Below are 19,689 nucleotides of genomic sequence, written 5' to 3' on the forward strand. Positions count from 1 at the left end.
CGAACTCTCTGTACAGCTACGACGTAGTGAGGCTAGTACGCTAACTTTCAGATGGCGTTAGCGGCAGCACACGTAGTTTTACAGATGAATGGTATTGCTAGCTATTCGAACAGGTACAATAATACATTTTAAACACGTTTTCAGTCGGTTTTAGCCGTTCGAGCTGGGGTACTTCCCTTGTTAGAAAGGGAACAAAATCGAGCAAAATTTTATTAAGGCTTTTACTTTGAAATATCTCAAATAATGTCCTGAAATTAATATCATTACTTACGTCTCACCCTGTATATGACTCGTCATATACCATCAGGGTTGAAGTCCTGTGGGAGCTTCGGTACCTCTGAGTTGTCTAGAACTAACTACCACTGCCATCTACCAGTCTTTGGATGAACTGTGAGGGACATCTATTGTAGCGGACGGCGGATTCGATGTCACACAGCAAAGCATATGCCATTTATCGGAACGGAGATCATGAAGAAGAGGGGATTTATTGGTGGAATGACGAAGGAAATCTAGTGAACCTTGACAAAGACTCCCACAATCTTAGCTTTGTGCGCCACAAATACAACTCCGCTATCGTGCCAATATTTCAACTCTGATTGGCATATGTAAATTAGCACTCTACCATCTTAGCTATGATTTGTGATCAAAGGAATCAAGAGACCGTAATTATTTCAGTGTTTCTCACCGTCATGAGAATGCCAGTAGTGAGTTCCTTCGTTGCTGGCGACGAAATCGTATCTAAAGGTATCTCCCTCCAGAATGGCGCACTGGGTAAGCATTGGAACGCCGTCCATGTACTGAGAGCCCTGCTGAAATACTCCGTGCCAGTGGATGGTTGTAGAGCGTCCAGACAGTTTGTTGGTGACGTCAACGATCACCCTGTCTCCGAGACACACCTAGGCACAAATACAGCAATACAGTTGCGTTCTTACTTAGTGTATTGTGCGGGATTTTTTTTTTTTTTTTTTTGTTTTTTTGTTTTTGGACTTTTCCTTGGAATTTATTAACTTACTTATTTTTTTCTATGAAGTTTCGACATTTTTATCACACAAAACACTAGCGATGAGTTTATTTTTCTAGGGCGCGATTCCTTAATTCTGACGACATTTGTCGAACCCTTGAAGAATTGGCTAAGGAAAACCAACATGAAGAACTTACTTACTTACTTACTTACTTACAAATGGCTTTTAAGGAACCCGAAGGTTCATTGCCGCCCTCACATAAGCCCGCCAGCGGTCCCTATCCTGTGCAAGATTAATCCAGTCTCTATCATCATACCCCACCTCCCTCAAATCCATTTTAATATTATCCTCCCATCTACGTCTCGGCCTCCGTAAAGGTCTTTTTCCCTCCGGTCTCCCAACTAACACTCTATATGCATTTCTGGATTCGCCCATACGTGCTACATGCCCTGCCCATCTCAAACGTCTGGATTTAATGTTCCTAATTATGTCAGGTGAAGAATACAATGCGTGCAGTTCTGTGTTGTGTAACTTTCTCCATTCTCCTGTAACTTCATCCCGCTTAGCCCCAGATATTTTCCTTAGCACCTTATTCTCAAACACCCTGAACCTATGTTCCTCTCTCAGAGTGAGAGTCCAAGTTTCACAACCATACAGAAGAACCGGTAATATAACTGTTTTATAAATTCTAACTTTCAGATTTTTCGACAGCAGACTAGATGATAAGAGAACATGAAGAACCCAGAAGATTATTATTATTATTATTATTATTATTATTATTATTATTATTATTATTATTATTATTATTATCATACTTACTGGCTTTTAAGGAACCCGGAGGTTTATTGCCTCCCTCACATAAGCCCGCCATTGGTCCCTATTCTGAGCAAGATTAATCCATTCTCTATCATCATATCCCACCTCCCTCAAATCCATTTTAATATTATCTTCCCATCTACGTCTCGGCCTCCCTAAAGGTCTTTTCCACTCCGGCCTCCCAACTAACACTCTATATGCATTTCTGGAGTCAGTATCCATGAGTGACAAAACTTCAGAAAGTGACAAAGTGAAAAGAGTGATAGTGACAGAAAAGACGGTAAGGCAAGGGAATAATAGTGAAAAAGGATAAGATACAAGTAATAAACAGGGAGTGATAATAAGTAAGTAGTGGTACAAATATAATAACGAAAGTGGGAATGGAAAGGTAATGAAACTGTAGAAACAAACACTTCGTCTGAAAATATACAGATTAGATTAATGGGAATAAGTGGTCAGTGAACGTTAGTGATTCAAGTGAATAAATAAGTGAATAAATAAGTTAACAATAAGTTAACTATGGAAGAGTTTAACAAATATAAACAATGTTCGGAACAATTAATAAGAGATTGAGAGAAGTCATTGTTTAGTTAAATGAGATTAGTAATAATAAGTTAGATAACTAGGAAAGGGAAGGGTAAATATAAGAAGAAGGGAGGGAAACAGAGGTGAGGGGCGTGATAGAAAAGTGATCAGAGTCATTTATATGTAATAGCCGGATGTTTAGAAAAAGCGTAAGCAGAATCTTATGTATTCAAGGGAGTGATGGCACTGTATACAGAAATGTGAAGGGCTATCACGACCGATGTAAGCTGGTGGAATAAATATATCAAATATCATATCATATCATATCATATATCATATCATATCATATCATATCATATCATATCATATCATATCATATCATATCATATCATATCATATCATATCATATCATATCATATATCATTTCTGGAGTCGCCCATTCGTGCTACATGCCCTGCCCATCTCAAACGTCTGGATTTAATGTTCCTTATTATGTCAGGTGAAGAATATAATGTGTGCAGTTCTGTGTTGTGTAACTTTCTCCATTGTCCTGTAACTTCATCCCTCTTAGCCCCAAATATTTTCCTAAACACCTTATTCTCAAACACCCTTAACCTTTGTCCCTCTCTCAAAATGAGAGTCCAAGTTTCACAACCATAAAGAACAACCGGTAATATAACTGTTTTATGAATTCTAACTTTCAGATTTTTTTGACAGCAGACAGGATGACAAAAATTTCTCAACCGAATAATAACACGCATTTCCATATTTACTCTGTGTTTAACTTCCTCCCGAGTATCATTTATATTTGTCACTGTTGCTCCAACATATCTGAACTTCTCCACCTCTTCAAAAGATAAATTTCCAATTTTTATATTTCCATTTCGTACAATATTCCCGTTATGAGACATAATCATATGCTTTGTCTTTTCGGGATTTACATACTTCCAAACCTATCTGTTTACTTCCTTCCAGTAAAATTCCCGTGTTTTCCATAATCATTTGTGGATTTTCTCCTAACATATTCACGTCATCTGCATAGACAAGCAGCTGATGTAACCCGTTCAATTCCAAAGCCTCTCTGTTATCTTGGACTTTCCTAATGGCATAATCTAGAGCAAAGTTAAAAAGTAAAGATGATAGTGCATCTCCTTGCTTTAGCCCACAGTGAATTGGAAACGCATTATTATTATTATTATTATTATTATTATTATTATTATTATTATTATTATTATTATTATCATTATCATTATCATTATCATTATCATTATTATTATTATTATTATTATTATTATTATTATTATTATTATTATTATTATTATTATTATTACATACCTGAATAGAAGGCCCTGGAATTTTTCTGTTAACAGAAAGAACACCTCGTTCAAAGCCGTCTGCTGGAATACACTCCTTTTGGTAGCAATGGGTTGCGTTGTTGGGACAGTCCCCACAGGCCCTGTTATTACAAATTCATCCAATATAAGACACTCAATAGCGCTTCTTGAAGTATGTCTTAAAGTACATTTATCACGGTTGTGGTCGAAATCAACCACCTCTTAAGTACAAAGTCGCTTTTAAAATTGAACACGTATCTTTCCCAAGAAACTAAGTGCCAATTTGTTCAATTAAATTTTATTCAACCTCATGGGGGAGGGGCTATGTCGTATTTCAGCTGTAAATGGCTCATTGGTATGCCTAAAACTGGTGTTGGAGATATCTCAACATGCATTTTGTAGTATATTTTTAATCAATATCTCAGAAAGTTGTTTTTGGTGCTTAACCCCTTTATGTGATATGCCTTCATATACTGTAGGGTTGAAAATGATCAATAGTGATCATTATATTATTCTGTAAAATTAATTAGGATGTTATGTATAATTTTACGAGGTTTTATTTAGAAAGTGAAAGCAGAAATATTACATCTTTGAAATTTTGTTTAATAATGTCTATTCAAATTATTATTATTATTATTATTATTATTATTATTATTATTATTATTATTATCAGAGACCGGAACTTTGGCAGAATGCCTTTTTAAATGTGTTAAATCTATCTTCATTTTGAAAGTAAATCTGCACGAATTATACCTTTGTGATGAAACATCACAATTTTATGTTGCACTTTTCTACCTTTTTAATGTAAATGCCTAATTTACAAAATAAATGCTACTTTTTGTCTTTATTTGATTATTTATCTATTATTTATAGATTTATTATTAAAAATTGCCTACAGATATATTTTAATTTATTTTTATAACCGCTACAATGAAAGTGACTTCACCGAATGTATATTATTGTCTTTCAGTCAGTTCATATTCTCTTTGCAACATTGAATGCTACCGTGCAAAAATGTATAACAGCGTTTTAATTATCGCTTGTGTTTATTTGACAAGACAACATTGAGTGCGGGTGTAACGTTATCTTTAACGGTTATTTTTTTTATTTATTTATTTTTTATTTATTTATTTATTTTTTTTTCCATTGCGACGTTGGTGTAGCTTGCTAAATATTTCATATCGCAACATATCAGTACAACCAAACACAAAAATGCACTTTCCAAGGCTGCTGGGAAGAAGATATCTTTGCTTCCAACATCGAGTTGAAAATCTCAATTTGCATTCGACTTACGTAAAGCTTTCCTTGTTGCCGAAATCCCTTTGTGGAAAGTGCAAGGTTGTGGGTCTAGTGCAAGGTTATTGTAATTGCTTTTTATTGCGTATTTTAGCTATTTATAATACCGTTTTGCCTGCCTATTTTAGCTATTTATGATGCCGGTTTGCCTGCCTATTTTAATGTCTAAACTTCCGGTCTCGGATTATTATTATTATTATTCTTATTACTACCACTACTACATTACTACTACTACTACTACTACTACTACTACTACTACTACTACTACTACTACTACTACTACTGCAAGTTGTGTAGAATTGTCTAGTTTGATACTATTAATCTTTGTAGCAGCTCAGTGGTACTTACTTTCCTAGGGTTACGTAATTCTCGAGAGTCCATTTGTAGTAGCAAATTTTTGGTGCTTCGTCAGGGGTACAATTTCTGGCGCAGATACGGCTTCCAGATGGCGGATTCAAGAAAGTATTAGAGTCCACCTCATCGTTAGGCTGAAGATACGGTGCTAGATATACTGAAAATAAATCCGTTTTAATTAATTTAATTTATCCCATAATTAAAGAAAAACTAATGACATGAAAATCATCTTCAAACTGCATCACCTTATATTGCAACTTACGTGAAAGTTCTCCAGGTCGCTAACTGTATATTAACTATTAAAATTGCACATATATGACCTTTTTTGTGTGTATTCGCCAGTCCCTATTAAAGAGGAAGTTCGCAGGTTGAAATTATGTGGTTAATCTCTGATTTATTCTTATCGTTCGCTGTTTCCACCCACTTAGCAACATTTTTTCTCAGGCCAAATTTATATTTCAATTTAATTTATCACTATACAATGTATGACGAATTAGTATTACATAATGTTTTGAGATATAATGTTTTCAGTGTACGTAATGCCGAACAATGCTTCTGGCATGCCGTTTACGCATCTGTTCGTGTACAGCAATTCATCCTAAAATACCGATGAGCCTTTGTTCATATGAGGAGTTTGTCCATTCCCAAACTTTTATGGGAAATCACGAAAAACGTTGTTAGGTCAAAAATTTCTTACCAGCCAAGCAAGAGACATGAAACCAAAGAGCTTGGTTGCATTTAGAGTCAAATGGAAGTACTACGACTCTTTGTTTCTAAATCTGGAACTAATATTTTGTCGCAAATTCTGCTGTGGGCTAGAGTTAGTTTGATTTCAATAGTTACTTTCAACGCAAGATTTTTGTGGTTTAGAGGGCATTCTGAAGTCAAATCATGACAGTTGTATGTAGAGTTATATTTGAAGAATTCAGACACACATGAAGCTCATTTTCGTTATCAGGTGAACAAGAGACGTTTTGAAAATGAGCTGTGTGGGAGTCAGTTTATTCGCGAATAATGCGTATGAAATGCTGATTCATTCAATTTCACTAAAGATTTGGAAGTCCTCTAACTTTGTTAAAATGTAAGTGTGTAGAAAAATAAATAATTGTACTTCAGTTCATAAAAGAGTAGAATTTTTTAAAAATAATATTTATTTAAGCTTTAACATCTGTGATCATATCGCGTGTTTAGGATCTGTGAGTAGGGGATGTTGGGTAGTATCGGACATTGGGTAATAACGGACAGTGAGTTTCTTTCATCTACCACCAGATGATAGTACCTGAATGACATGGTTACGTTTCTGTCGCATACAGAAACGTAACCATGTTATTCAGGTACTACCATCTGGTGGTAGATGAAAGAAACGCACTGTCCGTTATTACCCGATGTTCGATACTACCCAACTCTCCCCTATACCAGTAGACCGTTGTTACTATTCTTGAGTTCATGTTTCTATTGTGTGTTGCAGATGGCTTGTGTTCATGTAACTGATGGAATAAGATTTATTTTCACAGAAACAAAAATATTTCTTTCAATTATTCCACTGTTGTTTCTATGGCAAATGTAATATACGCCTATAAAGAACAATTGAAACGGATCTTGAGTGAGTTATTATTATTGTTTTAAGTTAATACTACAGTAGATAATAAAGGTTATGACACCACAATTGCGAATTTCTCGAATTCAGTGTTAGGAATGTAATGTAAACAGAAAGTCATGTGCTGTAATATTTCTGCTAGGAAATTGATTTATACCTGTTATTTTATGAACAAGAATATATTTTTATTTTCTCTACAAACTTAGTTATTAACAAAGACGGCTTTCAAATCTTTCCTGAATTTTGAGTAAATCCCATTCTTATCTGAACAAACCTATATTATTACTTTCCTACATACTTAGAACTTATCAAATTTAAATAACTTTCAATATTTAATGACTCATTTATTTGTATACGCATGTTTAAACTTTTTCTCAATATATAAGTCTAATTAATTGCTTATTTTATAATTCTGCATGTCACAATTTGGCAAAAATCTAGGCCTACTTTACGAGAAGAACATTGATAAAATCGGCTTATTAATATGTTTTACTTAAATATATCATAAGCTCTACAGAACAAATTTTCGAAGCATAATTGTTTCACTTTTATCAATACAAAACAATAAACAGTTCAGAATATTATTGGGAATAATAATTACAATACAATAATTTCTAATTTTAATTTTAATACTTCTTTTAATTAAAAATATACGCCGTTTTTCGTCATATGGTTTAAAATGTTGTTCGCCCTTTCCGAAAAAATCTTACTAAAACCTTCAAAAGAAGTGTTACTTCTTAAAAAGATTTCATCAGTTTGTGTAACAGTTATTTAAATGTAAGAATATTTTCAATGCAAATTAATTTTCTGCTAAAGTCAAATAACTCATCAGCTAAAATAATCTTAGAGTGCTTTCTTTTAAAACATTCTTACTTGGTGTTGAAGCAGAAGTAATCCCAATGACAATGGTGAAGAGGACCAGGTACATCAATTTTGACATCCTGAAGCCACCAGTCTGTAATGAAGCACAAAAGAAACATTGATGCAACTGAGTAAGGTATATCATTTCTGAAATTATGTAATCTTACGAGTTAATAGATTCTTTGTAACACAGTGATGCTTATGATCTGTCGTTATCAGGCATTTCATTTGAATTAATCAGGCGCAAGATTTATATAATTAATTGAGATATTAAGCAGTTTTATGAAAAGAATCTGCTAATTGGAACGTCCCAGTATTCCGCAAATGGAGCCCCGGTTGGATTAACGGCACGAACTTATAACTACTATCCCTTTTACAGGGTTGTTACTTGTCAGTCAATACCGAAATATACGCAACAACAAAAATATATATGTTATTTCTATTTTGGGAGAGGATATTTCTGCAGATAAACTCTTTTAATGGCCTGTTTAAATTTATAATTCATAAATCCCTCTTTTTTTGTCTAAAGCAGTTTTCCGTAAGTTTATATTTTTCATACTTAAGTGCATTTTTCTCCGAAACTACGGAATCTATTTATTTGAAATTTTTACAGTGTTTTATGCAAGCTATGTTCTACATAGTAAACCTATGGGTTTATAAATATCACACACGCAACATGAGGAAAAATAGGCTATATGTAGGTACATTGAAAAAAATGTAAAAAAACTGTTAATCAAAGATCGATATGTTTTCCGTTTCACTACAGGTGAAATATTTAACTAAATTTTGCTTTAGAATTGATGATATACATTACTTGATAACGTAAAGGAATATAAGTTTATATGAGTGAAGATTGTACCAAGTACAATGTGCACCTGAAGTTTAAGGTACATTTAGCAAAGTGGGAAATCAGATTACCAGTTAGGGACTTTATTTTGCACTTGGATAAGAAAGTAATTAGTTGTCTTATTTACCACTGGATTCAGAATGATTTATTGTATAGACACTTAAACTTTTATGCCACTCTGAACACTAAAAGTCTAGAAGCTAAACTTTTAAACTGAAATTTTTTAATCGCACAGAATCACTATCCATTCCCATTAAGAAAAACTTACATGTCTTAACGTAGCACCCCGAGGTGTGGTTTCTTTAAATATTTGTGGCGTCTGAACTTCTGGCCATCAACTACGAACATAGGTCGTCCCTTGTCACTTAACACCGACTCCATGCTTTTAAGGGGACAGCTATACCTTTCGCCAGTTATAATATTACTGGTATTTCAACATTTTTCTTCAAAATCCGTAGATCCTTCAGAAATAAAAATTGTCATACTTAATAGACACTGTCTGTGTTTTAAAATCTGATACTTACTTTGTTTTTAAATTATGAAAATTTGTGGAGTATTTTTAGAGCAGAACAGCGTTTACATTATAAATATAAAATATTTAATATATTTAAATGAAATTTTGAATCCATATATCACACCCTTAACATAATACTGTCGTAACTACCTAAAGTTAGTTTCGAGTAAATGTAAGCATCCCTAGGTGAAGAAGTAACCCCACAGAAGAAACGTAAGCAACGAAAGAAGAGGAAACAGGATATAATAGGAAAAAAGAAGATTAAAGGAGAGGCATACTTCAGCCACAATAGTAAATAGTCAACTAATATCAGCTACTCATGAAGAAGAAAACATTTCCTTTGTTGAACTGGAAGATATTTAAAAATTTTAAGAAATGTCAATAGTCCAGGTGAGGGTAACATAAATTCGGAATTATAGAAATTTGCACCACTTGAATTTAAAGTCAGGCTCCTGAACTTCTTTATTAATGTATATGAAACAAATGAGATACCAAAGGAGTGCAGAAATGCAATAATAGTTCCGATATTCGAAACGAACGATAGAAGTAACCCCAAAAATTACAGAGGAATTAGCCTACTAAATAAAGAGTACAAGATATATTCAAAAATCCTTTGTCAAAAGCTAAAAAAAAAAAAAAAACTAAAACCTACATTTTTGATACACAAAATGGTTTTAGAAAGAGTCATTCTTGCATAGACGTAACGTTTCGTCTTAAATTATTAATAGAAAAAAGACGGGAGTTTATTCTGGTAATACATATATTATTTTCAGATTACGAAAAAGCATTTGAATTTTTACAGGGTCATCTAATAGGTCTTTATCTCCTGTCACCCAGTTTGAATAGCCCATGTTATCTGCTGATATTACGTTGTTTTGCAACTTCGACGCGATAGGTAGTCGTTTGTTATGAAAAGCAAGCCAAATTACAAAAACTTTCTTCAAACATATTTCTCGTGGAAGATCTCGTGATGCCTGAAATAGGTATTCCCAACCATATTCCTATATAAAAATATTCAGTTTACACCTCTCTATCATCTGTATTATTTTGACCCAAAGCTTCAGATATCCTGTAAAAATTATAGCCATAATTATTGCAAATACATACACTTGATATTTTCATCATCATCGATATAAGTTATTCACACAGTCTGTTTTACTGCGTTATTAAAAATACTTTTAGAGTTAATAATAATCGTTGGTAGACAGTTCAAGAAACTTCCTTAGTTTGGCTTAGCTTTTCTAGGGCCATTGTGTATCCTGTTTGTATAATTATTGTCCAAGTCCAGACAGTTGGCTTGAGAGGCATTCGTGAATTCGATGCTGAAACGTGGGTCCTTCTGCCTCTGCCCTAACAGAATCAGGTCCGATTCCGAGACAAATATTGTGATATGCCCCATTTTCCGGGAGACACGAGCTGTTCCTATATAAGCATTGGAAATCCGTCCTACGTCCATCATTTTCAACCCAGCCTACTTTTAAATATTACAGGTAATAGATGAAATGAGAGTCTGGAGAATTTTGATGGAATGATACACGGAAACGAAAGTACTCCGAGAAAACACTGCAACCTTTAAGTTTTGGTTTTTCTGAACCGACGCATGCAACGTGCGAGGTGCAAGACGTGAGTGGTTTGTATAGCTGCGAGGTGCGCAGACCTCGCATCTCGCAGTTGTAGAAACCACTCAGTATCTCTCGTGTAGTCCAGATTTGTGCGTCTCGCACCTTGCACATCGCATGCGTCGGTTCAGAAAAACTAAGGCTTCACTTAGACCAGCGCGCTGGCGCTTGTGACACAAACTCGGCTAGGGTTTTCCTTAAAGCTCCTTAAAACATCTGCATATGCGTTGACAGTTTAGCTCTTTTCGCAGTATTTTGTCATCATCTGCATTACGGTATGGATCATAAGATCCGTTCCACTCCAATCAAATCAAAACCGGTCCCGCCATCTTTTTCTGGGTCTTCCTGGGTTTCTTCTCCCATGGGAGTCGTGATTGTATATTTTTCTAGTAATTGATGTTACTGGCATACGATGTATATGCTCCCTCCAATTGTTTTGTTGTCTTCTTATTATATCTATAATATTATGCACGTTTAATTCAGATGTAATGTCTTCACTTTTCTTTTTATCAAGCAGTGTATAGCCAGCCACAAATCTCAAAAATTTCATTTCAAAAGCCTCAATTCTTCTCTCGTCTTTCTTCCTTAAAACCAAGTTTTCACATCCATACAGTAAAGCTGGTAAAGCCATCACTTTGTAAAACTTTAGTCATATTTCTTTCAGAACTTTCCTACCTAAAGTTCGACGTATTGTTCCACAAAAATAATTAAAAGCATTTAACTTATCATCTATTTCTCGGCTCTTGTTATAAGTGACGTTGCAGCCTAGATATTTCAACGTATTCACTTGTTCTACGATTTAATTGTTTAGTACAATTTTTGTTCTGATTGGGTAAGATCCTAAGAATGCCATTACTTTTGTTTTATCCTTGGAGATAATCATATTATATTTACTGGCAACTTCATTTAATTTAATAATTGTTATTTGCAGATCATTTCCGTTACGTCTGACAATTACTTGATCGTCTGCAAATAAAAGTGCTGTAAAATTTACATTGTCAATATTAAAATATTTAATCTTCTCAAACCAAATTCCTGTTATTTCATATATATATATATATATATATATATATATATATATATATATATATTGAAAAGAGTGGGCGAGAGAGGGCACCCTTGTCGAACTTGCAGTATTTTGTGAACCCAAAAAACATTTGAAATCTTTACTTTACTTTTTATTTTTGAATGCACCATTTTATAGAGTTCACTTTTTCAAAATTTAAGTGTTATTTCACACGGAATATCCCTATTTTTATTGTAATTGAACTGGAATATATTCTTGCTGTTTTTAGGCCTATATATGTATGACTTACCTCACTTATGTGGCGGCAGTTGTTGCACCAGGAAAATTTGTCTAAGCAAAATGTATATTTATAGCAACAGCTAAGGGAAGGGTCGTGTGAACATGGTTCTGTGTAGGGGAAGGAGACTTCTCTTTGAAATTACTCGAATTGTTTAATAGAAGGGTCGTGTGAACAAAATATTTCTAATTGTTCTGCAGACCGCTTTTCTTGTAACACCTGATGTTGTGAATAGCTTCTTTACGTCAGATGAATTCCACAGCGTGACGTTTACAGCTTTGCAACGAAGGACGTCCCAGTGTTGTAGTTTTGTTTGATCGACATCTGATGACGACTATGTCACATGAGATGAAAGTGCGTAGGTTCTGGATGAATTTGACTACAGGATGTACAGAAAGTATCATCTCTTGAAGCACAAAACCTAAAAGCGAGGATCAAGACATATAAAATCTGACTAGAGACTTATTTTCTATCTCTCAATTTGCACAAATTGCAAAATAAGATAGATCGTATTTATTAGTTCGACGTAGTCTGAATAAAACCACAGCCTAGACATTGAATTTTATTTTTTTTATTCAGCTTCCTCCAAGTGAAGGCTGCCTAGAAGACAAAGCTTACCAAAAAATTGTTGTTTTTTTAGTAAATGGTAGGTACACAATTACAATGAAAAAAAAAACAATGGAGAAAAGAAAAATAAATACCACAATTATAAATAATTGAAGACGACTAAACAAAAGATCATTAATTCCTGAAAAAAAACATAAAATTTCCTAGTAAGGTATCTATTTGCTATTACTTGATCACAGTCGTCTATTTGGCACTAGTTGCAAGATCCAACTTAAGTGAGCAGGTCGCCATAGGAAAGAGATCAATCTATTTACGTGTAGAGATGGTTTCATAGGATATTTTTATAGATCGCTTCACTGCAGACAGAGATACTTCAGTGACAAGAGTTTGTCCTAGACCAAACTGCTTGCAAAAATGCGCGAATATTTTTGTGATGGTTCCTCTAGCCCCAATCAGTAATCCAATAACTTCGATCGACGTTAGATGATATTTTCCTTATAATATGGTATAGTGGGGTCGTATTTGTCGCATTTTTTCTGATGTACCTCAGCAGATTGATTTTCATATGTTTCCATTCTTACAGTTGGATCAATTATGAATCCGCTTGTTGATCTTGTCGGGATAGCGATGTTGTCAGTGCGCCTTGTAGACCCATTTGTGGACAAATCATGGACCTCCTCTTCTACTTGGTAGTCTTTTCCTCGTAGGGCCGATGCTAGGAGGGATCGAATCTTGTGGCGACGACTATTTCTCAGTAGTTCTCCATGAGGACAGGCTCCCAGAATGTGAGCAAGTCACGAAGCTCAATACGTAGTAAATATGCATCCATAGATATTTGCTCACCACTATCGCCTCATCACAGACAATGCAAAATAGTGCCTGCACAGTCTACTGTTTCTAACACCCTCATCAACTCAAACTTCGTGACTATATACTAGACGTCTAAGCCTGATTCTAAATATCTCGTTTCTCGAATATCTCCATTTTTTGCTCAAAATTCGAAGGCGAAAATTTGAGAGAACAAGGAAAGGGGAATTATGCTATGTCTATAAATAAATGTCTGACATAAATTGGTCATAAGTATCAAAGAATTTATGCACTAATCAAATCTGTGTTTACAGTTAAGGAACTAAAAATGTAATTATACGGAGTAATTTAAGCAAATATAAGCAGTTTTGCGGTTTTTATTTGTAATATTGGACACATTGCCTTGAAATAAGTGAAAATCTAACACTAAATTACATATATAGGCTAATACAATTTTTTTCAGTGAAAACATTCCTGTGCATGTAATTCAGGTTCCTATCATATAAATTAAACTCCAACAATCAATACACTATGTATATACAGAATGGATAACAACCTCTGTATCAAATGTTAAATGTTAAATATAACAAAACTTTTGTTACACTTTTCCTTCGATGAACCAGTAAGGAAAAAGTAGTCTTAGCCCAATGTTCGCAGCGCTCCATTGCGTATTGACTCGAAAGAAATGGCTGATTGCTGTACAAGCGGATAGGTAAAATAATCTGAACATAATCTAATTTTATTTAGAGTTCAGTCTAAATGACATATCATAGTTTAAAATCAATAACACTTACAAAAATAAATGATCATTGTATAATATAACATTGAAATGCAAACGTTTTCGCCCTTGGGCATCATCAGGCATTTGACTCACAATATCTTATACAATTTTTAGTACATTTTAGCTGTGAAATATGTAGGCCTACCAGGTAATTTATGTTTACAATCTTGCATATATTAATAAATAACTATTTGCATGGTTAACTCTATGGTAAGAAACAATCTGAAAATTTAAAATGAATACAAATATTAAAATTATACGTAATAAAATTGTAACTAAAATGTAACATTGATCTTATATTTCCTAATTATAAATTGTAATCATTAAAACGACATGATGAAATCATATGATTCCTCTTAAACTTCATAGTAGGCCAATATACTTCCGTTAGTTGAATGTTTGTAGTGCAAGTATTGATCTCACTGATTTGGCAATCCACCCAATAGTTGAATCGATTAATTAAGTTCATATATACTGCATTAGGTTATATGTATAGACCTTTTTTGTATTTGTATTAAAAACAATTTGAAGAACTGGGTTTATAAGGTATTGTGGCTAACGTAGTTTCAGGCATCCTGAAAAAAGGTCTATACATATAACCTAATGCAGTATATACGAACTTAATTAATCGATTCCACTATTGAATGGATTGCCAAATCAGTGAGATCAATAATTGCACTATAAACATTCAACTAATGGAAGTATATTGGCCTATTATGAAGTTTAAGAGGAATCACATGATTTCATCATGCCGTTTTAATGATTACAATTTATAATTAGGAAATATAAGATCAATGTTACATTTTAGTTACAATTTTATTACATATAATTTTAATATTTTCAGATTGTTTCTTACCATAGAGCTAACCATGCAAATAGTTATTTATTAATATACGCAAGATTGTAAACATAAATTACCTGGTACATATGTCACAGCATATATATACTAAAAATTGTATAAGATATTGTGAGTCAAGTGCCTGATGATGCCCAAAGGCGAAAACATTTGCATTTCGATGTTATAATATACAATGATCATTTACTTTTGTAAGTGTTATTGGTTTTAAACTATGATATGTCATTTAGACTGAACTCTAAATAAAATTAGATTATATTACATTATATTGACAATCGGGATATCTTTATCTTCATGCTTACTAAAATAATCTGAACAGTTAATATCTTGAACCTTTTTTAGCAAATCAAACCGTTTAGCCATGAATTTAAATTGAATAATACCGAAAATCGCTGAAGTAAATCTTGCAACACAGCGCACGTCACGTGTTACCGACTGAGTACAGCAGAGGGGAAAGGAAAGGTAAGAAATACGTACCGCGATTGCTTAGAGTTATAGCAACAGCCGCGATGTTGCCAAATTCTTCATAGAAACATAACGATTTCCTCTAAAACGGTGAATGTTGGAGAAAAAACTTAATTATCGCCAACAATTACGTTTCCGTTCCTGGATTTCAGCAAGCTTCTCGTTAATTGTGATTGCTCTCATTTAAATATATTTATTTTAACAATTTTTCCGTTCTCGTTGTCGTTTCTGTTCCCGATTTATTGTGGACCAACCTTAAGCGGGTTGTCACTTTTCGAACTGCCCCATACTAATGTTATATGAAGATAAATGTTATGCTATGACAGGCATGTCAATTGATGCCCACAGGAGCAAGCGCGCGCTTTAGAGGCCAGGAGAGCCTGAGCTCTTTACAGCGGAATGGAAAGAGACAGACGAAAGAGGTGGTATATGCCGCTTGGTCGACCTATATTCAGGGATTGGCCAGCACTGATTCAATAGATAAAGGGAAGAGAACTTATTAAAACTGTATCCATGTTAATTTTTAGATTTGCCTGAGAAGTATAAGTGCATTATAAGAATGTTAGTTTTAATTTTAATGCTCATTTTTCACAAGTTTGATTTTTTTTATTCAAAAGAAATATTTTCTCAACTTATCGTATAGAAAAGTGAAATTTTCAGGTATAGGCCTAATTATTTAGTAGCCTTACAGAATGTTTTCGTAAATCTAATATACCGTATATACGTATTACTGAAGATATTGTATTGAAAATTTTGAAAATATTCGCTTGGAAATTGTTTGTAAGGAAATGAATTAACAAAGCAACTACTGTTACATCATAAGCAAAAGATACGTGCCCATGTGTTGTAAAAATGTCAGCTCTATAGCTTCAGCAGATTTCGAGAAAACAATTAAATATTCTGATGATAGGAAGTTGCTCACAAATATCACCTTAAAAGCATAATGCGATAAGGGTTTTGTTATGTAATATTAGTTACACTTAAAACAGATACAGTACCTAGGTAACTTTGCTTTGTACTGTAATATTGTTTTGATTAGTTTATTGATTACTTTTGTAAGGCTAAAGATACCATCAATATAAATTCCAACTTCTCATGTCATACTCAATCTCTTTTTTTTTGGAATATCACTTTCTTTATGAATGATGTGTTTCATCCACTTAATACAGTATAATATTATACTACTATGGAATTTAAATGAATATTCCTTCTTGACTCTCTATTATGTTATTAAGATTTAAAACACAAGTGCAATATTAAGAAATCAGTGTTAGTACTTTTGTTTTACAGACAATACAGATAATATTAAACAGAAAAGCCATATAAATATAACGACATAAAATATCACGTTCCGTTTGAAGTTTGTGCACCACTGTTTTCTTAATCCAACAGGTTGCTTATTCATGTACACAACGCTTCGTCTTTCCATACTTAGCGCTTGCTGCCCGCGCACGACATCAAGATCAGAAAAATGCGCTTGTTTTGACATCACTGGCTTAGAGTTATAGCAACAGCCGTGATGTTGCCAAATTCTTTATAGAAATATAACCATTTCCTCTAAAACAGTGAATGTTAGAGAAAAAACTGAATTATCGCCAACAGTTATATTTCCGTTCCCGGATTTCGGCAAGCTTCTCATTAATTGTGATTGCTCTCATTTAAATATATTTATGTTAACAATTTTGCCGTTCTCGTTGTCGTTTCTGTTCTCGATTTATTGTGGACCAACCTTAAGCGGATTGTCACTTTTCGAACTGCCCCGTACTAATATTATACGAAGATAAATGTTATGCTATGACATCATTATCTTCTACAGATGTTAATTTTCTTCTGGATGGAATGTTGTTCCCGCACCGAGGGAATCCTTTGGGGACGGGCGGCATTTGGTTTCTCTCCCCCACTTGGAATATGAGACTCATTCCCGTCTCTAGATGACTCAGGATGTGGCAGTGGAACAGCCAGTAACCTGCAACTCATACAGATCCATCACAATGTGAACTGGATTCCCTTGCGGGGGCTCCGTGGTATAGACCCTCAGCCGCCCACGCAGGCGGTCCGAGTTCTAGACCCTGTTACGCCTGGGATCTTTCATTGCGAAATACATGGTGACGTTTCTGGCGGACAAGGTGGTTATTGGAGATTCTCGCAGGACTTCCCCGCTTTCGCATGAAAAGCCTAGTATAATGTAGATATGCTTATACGAAACTTAGATACACAGCAAACCTTAGCCGTATCAACCGATATGGGTGAGAATGCACCTATCTGGTTGTGAGTATAATAGTTCACTCTGATGAACGTAGAGCTAGAAAATAATGCCTCTCCGTCATACAATAATTATAATAATAATATAAGAGAAATAATAATAATAATAATAATAATAATAATAATAATAATAATAATAATAATAATAATAATAATGTGAACGAAATTTTGACCTATACCTACATGTTTCTTCTCACTAGGTATGGTGGTGCGTAACATGTGAATTGACCATTATTGAAAAATACAACCTAATCCCTTGGGCTACGTACTAGCTTGCCTTATCTTACTCTTGATCTCCTTGATCTCATTACCTTCTTGTTCTACTTGTCTTCGATTTGCTCTTCTTGTCCTCTCTTATTATCCTTGTTTTCCTAGTGTTCTCATTGCCTTTACATTGCTCTTCCTGATCACTCTTGTTATCCTTGTTTCAACCTTGTTTCTCTTGTGCTCCCTTTGTTCTTCTTGTGTTTCCCTTGTTATTCTTTTCCTCCCTTTGTTTTCTTGTGTTCCACTTGTTCATCTTCTGTTCTCCTTGTTCTTCTTGTGTTCCTCTTGCTCTTGCGCTCCTTTTGTTTTTCTTCTTGTGTTCCACATGTTCTTCTTGTGTTCCCCTTGTTCTTCTTTTGTTCCTCTTGCTCTTGTGCTCCTTTTGTTGTTCTTCTTGTGTTCCACATGTTCTTCTCATGTTCCACATGTTCTTCTTGTGTTCCATTTCTTCATCTTGTGTTCCTCTTGTTCTTCTTGTGTTCCACATGTTCTTCTTGAGTTCCGCTTGTTCTTCTTGTGTTCCTCTTGTTCTTGTGCTCCTTTTGTTGATCTTCTTGTGTTCCATAAGTTCTTCTTGTGTTCCACATGTTCTTCTTGTGTTCCACATGTTCTTGTGTTCCACTTGTTCATCTTGTGTTCCTCTTGTTCTTCTTGTGTTCCTCTTGCTCTTGTGTTCCACATGTTCTTCTTGTGTTCCACATGTTCTTCTTGTGTTCCACATGTTCTTCTTGTGTTCCACATGTTCATCCTTTGTTCCTCTTGTTCTTCTTGTGTTCCACATGTTCTTCTTGTGTTCCGCTTGTTCTTCTTGTGTTCCCCTTGTTCTTCTTGTGTTCCTCTTGTTCTTGTGCTCCTTTTGTTGTTCTTCTTGTGTTCCACATGTTCTTCTTGTGTTCCACATGTTCTTGTGTGCCACTTGTTCATCTTGTGTTCCTCTTGTTCTTCTTGTGTTCCTCTTGCTCTTGTGCTCCTTTTGTTGTTCTTGTGTTCTACATGTTCTTCTTGTGTTCCACACGTTCTTCTTGTTTTCCACATGTTCTTCTTGTGTTCCGCTTGTTCTTCTTGTGTTTCCCTTATTCTTCTTGTGTTCTTCTTGTGTTCCACATGTTCTTCTTGTGTTCCGCTTGTTCTTCTTGTGTTCCCCTTGTTCTTCTTGTGTTTTTGTTGTTCTTCTTGTGTTCCACATGTTCTTCTTGTGTTCCACATGTTCTTCTTGTGTTCCTCTTGTTCTTCTTGTGTTCCTCTTGCTCTTGTGCTCCTTTTCTTATTCTTCTTGTGTTCCACATGTTCTTCTTGTGCTCCGCTTGTTCATCCAGTGTTCCCCTTATTCTTCTTGTGTTCCTCTTGCTCTTGTGCTCCTTTTGTTGTTCTTGTGTTCCACATGTTCTTCTTGTGTTCCACTTGTTCATCTTGTGTTCCTCTTGTTCTTCTTGTGTTCCTCTTGCTCTTGTGCTCCTTTTGTTGTTCTTCTTGTGTTCCACATGTTCTTCTTGTGTTCCACATGTTCTTCTTGTGTTCCACATGTTCTTCTTGTGTTCCACATGTTCTTCTTGTGTTCCACATGTTCTTCTTGTGTTCCACATGTTCTTCTTGTGTTTCTCTTGCTCTTGTGCTCCTTTTCTTATTCTTCTTGTGTTCCACATGTTCTTCTTGTG

General features: G+C 34.6%; 1 protein-coding gene across 1 annotated transcript in view; it reads right to left on the minus strand.

The window, feature by feature from the left end:
* Positions 1–19,689, minus strand: part of LOC138690925 (uncharacterized) — a 125,824-nt gene that overhangs the window by 40,814 nt on the left and 65,321 nt on the right. The window contains exons 2-6 of the mRNA XM_069821080.1: positions 12,042–12,063; positions 7,758–7,839; positions 5,282–5,444; positions 3,639–3,759; positions 686–896 (exon numbers count right to left, since the gene is read on the minus strand). Of these exons, the coding sequence (XP_069677181.1) occupies positions 686–896; positions 3,639–3,759; positions 5,282–5,444; positions 7,758–7,824 (562 nt within the window). The 5' untranslated portion in view covers positions 7,825–7,839; positions 12,042–12,063. The remainder of the gene's footprint in view (positions 1–685; positions 897–3,638; positions 3,760–5,281; positions 5,445–7,757; positions 7,840–12,041; positions 12,064–19,689) is intronic.

Source organism: Periplaneta americana, chromosome 1 (genome assembly GCF_040183065.1).
Source record: "Periplaneta americana isolate PAMFEO1 chromosome 1, P.americana_PAMFEO1_priV1, whole genome shotgun sequence".
Taxonomy (NCBI): domain Eukaryota; kingdom Metazoa; phylum Arthropoda; class Insecta; order Blattodea; family Blattidae; genus Periplaneta; species Periplaneta americana.